This window comes from Haplochromis burtoni, unplaced genomic scaffold, assembly GCF_018398535.1.
Source record: "Haplochromis burtoni strain Fernald_Lab_line unplaced genomic scaffold, NCSU_Asbu1 Contig_22, whole genome shotgun sequence".
NCBI lineage: Eukaryota > Metazoa > Chordata > Actinopteri > Cichliformes > Cichlidae > Haplochromis > Haplochromis burtoni.
In genome coordinates, this window is record NW_024582383.1 from 3,004,987 (window position 1) to 3,011,153 (window position 6,167).

General features: G+C 41.6%; 1 protein-coding gene across 1 annotated transcript in view; it reads left to right on the top strand.

The window, feature by feature from the left end:
- The window catches only part of exo1 (exonuclease 1), a 19,068-nt gene extending 15,503 nt beyond the window's left edge, over positions 1-3,565 (top strand). The window contains exons 13-14 of the mRNA XM_042218708.1: positions 1,949-2,145; positions 3,047-3,565. Coding sequence (XP_042074642.1) covers positions 1,949-2,145; positions 3,047-3,122 — 273 coding nt within the window. The 3' untranslated portion in view covers positions 3,123-3,565. The remainder of the gene's footprint in view (positions 1-1,948; positions 2,146-3,046) is intronic.
- The last annotated feature ends 2,602 nt before the right edge of the window (positions 3,566-6,167 follow it).

The following is a 6,167-nucleotide window of genomic DNA, read 5'->3' on the forward strand; positions in this document are numbered from 1 at the left end:
AAAATAATCAAACGTACAGCTCTGCTATCACTTCCAACATAAATGAAGACAGAAAACTAAACAGCAGTGACGTTTGTAGGGTTACTGAAGTTGGCTAGCTGCTATATAAGGATGTGCTACGTCAGTGGTCTCCAACCTTTTTTGCGCCACGGACCGGTTTATGCCAACAGTATTTTCACGGGCCGGCCGTAATACAACAAAATAAAACTAGTACCGGTACCGAAAAAAAGAAGATATATTCATAACACACGTGAAAAGACCCAGGAAAACAGAGTTAACGATAAGAACGATAACAAAATAACGCTGAAAACCGATAAAAACCCTGAAAACTATACATTTTACACCTGAGTCTCAACTCTCGCGGCCCGGAACCAAACTACTCACGGACCAGTACCGGTCCGAGGCCCGGGGGTTGGGGACCGCTGTGCTACGTGATCGCTAGCTACACAGCTACGTTAGCATAACATAAACAAAGTGAAGCTGGAGGATGAACGCTAACTTCTTTCCACTCGATAAAAGTTAACGTGAGGGTTCCCGATGGTTAGAGACAAATACAGTCGCATAGCAGGATGCTGTAAACGGACCAAACTTCAGCAGGAGAACAACTGAGATAATCCATCCACAATACGAGGTTAGTCATTAACATACTGCAACAATAGAGTAGAAGCAGCAGGCGGAGGATTTAACATTAATGAATCAATGGTACAGAAGTGGAGGAAGCAAGAAGAATGAGTTGAGTAAAATTTATGTTTTTTGTTTTGTTTTTTTTTTTTTTGCTTTATGCGCTTTATAATCTGGTGCGCCTTATGGTCCGAAAAATACACTACTTTTCTGTTACTCTAATACTGGTTGTAGTATGGTGTAGTTTCATAGAAGTTGAACAGAGTTGAGTACATATTGAATATACACAATATTACCAAAGGTATTCACCGACCCATCCAAATCATTTAATCCAGGTGTTCCAGTTACTTCCATGGCCACAGGTGTATAAAATCAAGCACCTGTGTGTGCATACTGGATTTGTGAAAGAGTGGGTCGCTCTTAGGACTTTGGTGAAATCAAACATGGCACCATGATAGGATGCCACCTGTTCAACAAGTCCAGTTGTGACATTAGTGGTGTTATTACAAAGTGAACGACTGCATCTCAGCCATGAAGTGCTAGGCCACGTAGAAACACAGAGCGGGTTTGTGGAGGCTCACAGTGCACAAAGGTGGCCAATTTCCTGCAGAGCCAATCACTACAGACCTCCAAACATGTGGCCTTCAGATTGGCTCAAGGACAGTGTATGGAGAGCTTCATGGAGTGGGTGTGAGCGCCCCAAAGGATTGATCATCAATCAGTGTCAATGTGTCTAAAGCTGATGAGTGTTATGATTTCAACAGTGGTTGATACAGTGGTGTACAGTAAATGTTTCTGGACTGCCTGCCGGTCTGACAGCTGCATCCATGCCCACACGCACAGAGTTTATAGATTTTATTCTACTCTTTACTATTTCTAAATCGTATTGATCCAAGACATTACCACGGTCTTTGCTCTTACATAATGAATGAATGACTGTAAAGATGCTCAAAACTCTAACTGGGATTTCAGTGTGCATGAAAACCTGAACTGTGCAGAATAATCCTCTCCGCTCTGAGCTCGACACTGACTGATTCATTATGTCAGTCACCACGTGTTGTCACCTGAAATGGCTCTGAACTATGTTGCAGTCCAATGACTGGTTTGCTCCAACACTATTCTTGTTGTCATCAGTCTTTCATATTGTCTGTGAAAACATGGACAGCATGAATCTCACAGATGGGGAAACAAAGGCAGTGTTACCATGACACGTGTAACTGCAGTTTCCTTACATATTAGGACGCCATGTTTTAAACCAAAAAGAAGCCCCTACCTCTTCACCTTTGTTTTCTGTGTCTCTTCATGCACATGGTCCGTCTCTTTCCAGGTTTCAGGTCTGCCAAAACCAAAGACCAGCAGCCAGAGTCGAACGGCAAGAGTGCAAACACTGGGTCCAGCGAGGGTCAGCGGACTGAGGAAAAGGTCTTTGAATCTGGGCAAGAAATTCCCCTCAGTGAATAACGAAAACAACCCTGGTGTCCAGGCCACCATCAGCAGCCTCTGGAGGAACTTCAGCTTTAAAAAGTAATTAGGAGAAATACTTCAGTGTCGAAGTCACAACAATCATAGTCCATCACCACGGCCATCAATGGTTCTGAGTTTAAGCATGTAAAACACAAGCTGGTAGTACTGACCTTCCAGAAAATCCACGTTAGCTTTAAAGATTCAATATATAAAATTGTTATTTTATCTTTTGTACTGAGCGGTGCTTATTAACTCAGAGAAGCCTGAAATCAGCACAGGAGCCATGATGTGAGATACACTTTAATTAGACCCACACGTGGGACAGCAGAAAGTGGACAGTGACAAGTTACAGCAGCAAAAATGAGGAAACGCAATGGAATAAGAGCAACATGCCATAAATAGAATAAAATGAATAAATAAAAAAATGTAAGTCAGGTAAAAGCGTGAACTGGAGTTGAACCACTGCTGCAGTGAGCCAGAAACAGCCAACAAGTGTGGTTAGTGTTACAAATGAAATCCAAACAGACGCTTTTTGTCTTTGTAGACCTTTTCTGGCCTTACTGACTACTCAAAGAAAACTGTAGGCTCCTTTTAACCAAACACTGCTTTCAGTACACTTCGAGCATGTTATCTACCTCCATTGTTACCAGGTTTATCTTGTTCTGTCAAATCAAAAGTTAATTAACGAACAGTTTGTCAGAAATGATTCAGTCGCTTCAAAGCCATCCAAGGTTTTTAAGGTGTCGAGCAGCACCAGTAACTATTCCAGCTTTTCCTCCTGTTGTTACTCAGAGAATATTTCTGAGGTCACATTGTTCACATTGTTAAAAGATGCTGTCAAAAGGAAACTGGGAGCATTTGTAGCTCATAGCCTCTCAGCAACATAGACATGGTATGCCTGTGATGAGTACAGTATTATTTAATTGAAGAGCTGTAAACTCTTCTACTCTTGTGTTTTCAGAGAAGCCCAGAAGATGACTGGCTGTCAGAAAAAAGAGCCCATGTCTCCAGTTAAAGACAATGTGCTGGCCAGCTGAACGTCAGCACACGACTGCATGTTTCACTCGGTGCTGAATGCTCGGCGGAGCGAGGCTTTTAAACATACCGTGTATGTACCTGTATTTACTGTAGAGTTTTAAATAAAGAAAGCGTCTCCCTCTGTGTAGTCTGGAGTTTTCTGACATGCCTCCCCTTCTTTACTCTTACCTGCCTTCAGCACTACAAGCACGTCACATATTAAGGTGACATGCTTTTAAAAATTGTGGCAAGCGTAGTTTTGTATGTGCTGAAATGCACAACACGCAAGCTGAGGAATGTGGCATTAAAACTGCTGGCTGCTCAGGTACACTCACACTGCACAGGTTAGCAGTGTAACATTAGCTGTGAATGGTCAAACTTTGTCTTAAGTGTGTCTTTTTGTATAGAGGAACCCTTGAACCATGTCTCTAGCTCAGGGGTGTCCAACTCCAGGCTTCGAGGGCCGCTGTCCTGCAGGTTTTAGACGTGTCCAGCTGATTTAAACGGCTAAATGACCTCCTCAACATGTCCTGAAGTTCTGCAGAGGCCTGCTAATGAACTATTCAGGTGTGCTGACCCAGGGTGAGATCTAAAACCTGCAGGGCACGGCCCTCGAGGCCTGGAGTCATTGTAAGCCTCCTTCATGGTGAAGAGGATTCCCATGGGCCTGTTGTGGAGGAGTTTGTTTCATGGTGTGATCAGTCCTTCTTAATGATTAACACCTTGAAAACCAAGGACATGGTTATAGATTTCAGGAAGTCATCCCCTCATCCTGCGCTTACAGTGGTAAATGGTGCAGCCATTGAAATGGTGGATAGTTACAAGTACTTGGGGGTTGTTCTTGATAAGACCCTGTCCTTTGAGCCACATCTTGCTGCTACAGTGAAAAAGGCCCAACAAAGACTTTTTAAGGAGGTTGAGAGGTTTTAATGTTTCATCTGAAATGATGACTCTCTTTTATAAAAGTTTTATTGAATCTGTTTTAACTTTCTGTATCATTGCTTGGTACGGTAGTATGTCCATGGATAATAAGACCAGACTTAACAATCTGGTTAAAGTGGCGGGCAAGATTTCAGGGAGGTCTCAGGTCCAGCTTGTGGACTTTTATAACAGGCAGGTGCTGAGGAAGGCAACTTCTGTCCTGTTGTGTTCAGATCATCCTCTCTTTAACGATTTTCAACTGCTTCCATCAGGTCGTCGTTATAAAATGACTGCAGTGAAGACAAAGCGACACAAATTGTCGTTTGTACCTAGTGCTATTATCTTAATTAACAACACTAAATTGTAAGTGTTGTTGCCATTGCACATTGCACTTTTTTCGATGGAAACTCTAGGTTGTTTTATCAGGCTTATATTATATTATAGTATTTTTTTAATGAGTGTACGTGATGTGTTGGTTGTATGTTTGTTGTTCGTTTTGACATACTGCGGATCAATTTCCCGTCAGGGACAATAAAGTTGCCATTGACCATTGGAGTGGTACGCCCCTGCCTAAGCCCATCGTTGGTGATTTTGCTGGCGGTTTTCATTTGTCTGTATGTGAGAGCAGTTTATGTATGATTTACTTTTTTTCCCCTTCCAGTACAATAAAAACATATATGCCACTTTGCATCAACTCTCGGGACTGAAAAATTAGCTTAGCACTCCACTCAAAATGACTTCATTGTGTTTGTCCATCTTTTCACATTTGAGTTTAAATCCGTATATATGTAAGATGTAATCATGTCATCGTATCACACAGCACTTTGAAATGTTTAGTTTTATTGTAGAGATCCTTGGATTATGCTGTTGACAGCGTTTTGGCGTGTTCTTTCATTAACATAGACTGCACAGCTTGTAGCACTGACTCTTGCGGGTGCATACTGCATGATGTCTTTACTGCAGTAAAGCAACACTCCAGTACATGTGGCTTTTAAAACAGCCAGAAATGCATTTAGGTGATTTTTAATGTGCCTACTGAGGTTTTCTCTTCATTACAAATGTTATTAGTAACTAGGATTTTTTATTTTTTTTATTTATTTATTATATGCAAACCCTTTAAATGGCCCCTATTTGAAGAGACATAATCATCTAAGGCGGAAAACACAGTACCATTTGTTTAAAAACAAAAGTGGTGCGCTGACACTTGGAATGCTTTTAATGACGAGGACAAAGCTGCAGAGCAGGTTGACATTCTTCCTCATGAACTTTATCTCTAATCACAGCAATGATTACCACACACTACATGTTTGTCAAAGAAGATTCGATGGGCACATAGTGAATTTTATTACATTAGTCATTCCAACGGTGTTGCTGCAGGGCAGAATGCCTGAGCAGATCCAGATACCACACATGCTTCGGTGGCCTCTTAACCAGCCTGACTCATTATTGCAGAAGGCCCATTGTCCTCATTGCAGAGATTAAAGTTACAGCTTAATTCTGTTTCCTTTATTGTTTGCTTTGCACCTGCAGTTGATTGCTACAACTATAAAAGGTGTGAACATTTTTTCTTGGTATATTAGTTCAAGACAGGTGTCCAACTCCAGGCCTCGAGGGCCGGTGTCCTGCAGGTTTTAGATCTCACCTAGAGCTGGGTGAAATGGCCTAAAATCCATATCGTGGTATAATTTGAAGCATGTGCGATAGCGGTATATAGCGCAATATATTCTTTTCTTCTGTATAACATATTTTCCGCACTATAAGGCGCATTTAAAATCCTTTAATTTTCTCAAAAATCGACAGTGTGCCTTATGTATGAATTCTGGTTGTGCTTACTGACCTCGAACCGATTTTATGTGCTACACGGCGTTCAAAAATCTGTCCAAAAATGTTTTAGTACCACTTTGGTGAGCTATGAAGCCGCACCGCTTCATGGACTGTTGGAGCATTACGGCTACTGTAGTCAGGAGCCTCGCGGAGGAATCTGGGTCCTAAACTCTGTCGCTTCAGGTCCCAAAATCAAACAAACACTGAGAGTTAAAACCTGTCTAAATTCTTTCATCTTTAATAAAACGATCAGCGTTGCTGCTTTACCAGGTGTAACAATTAAGTTTAACATCCAGGCATCCATGAAAACAGAATTTATT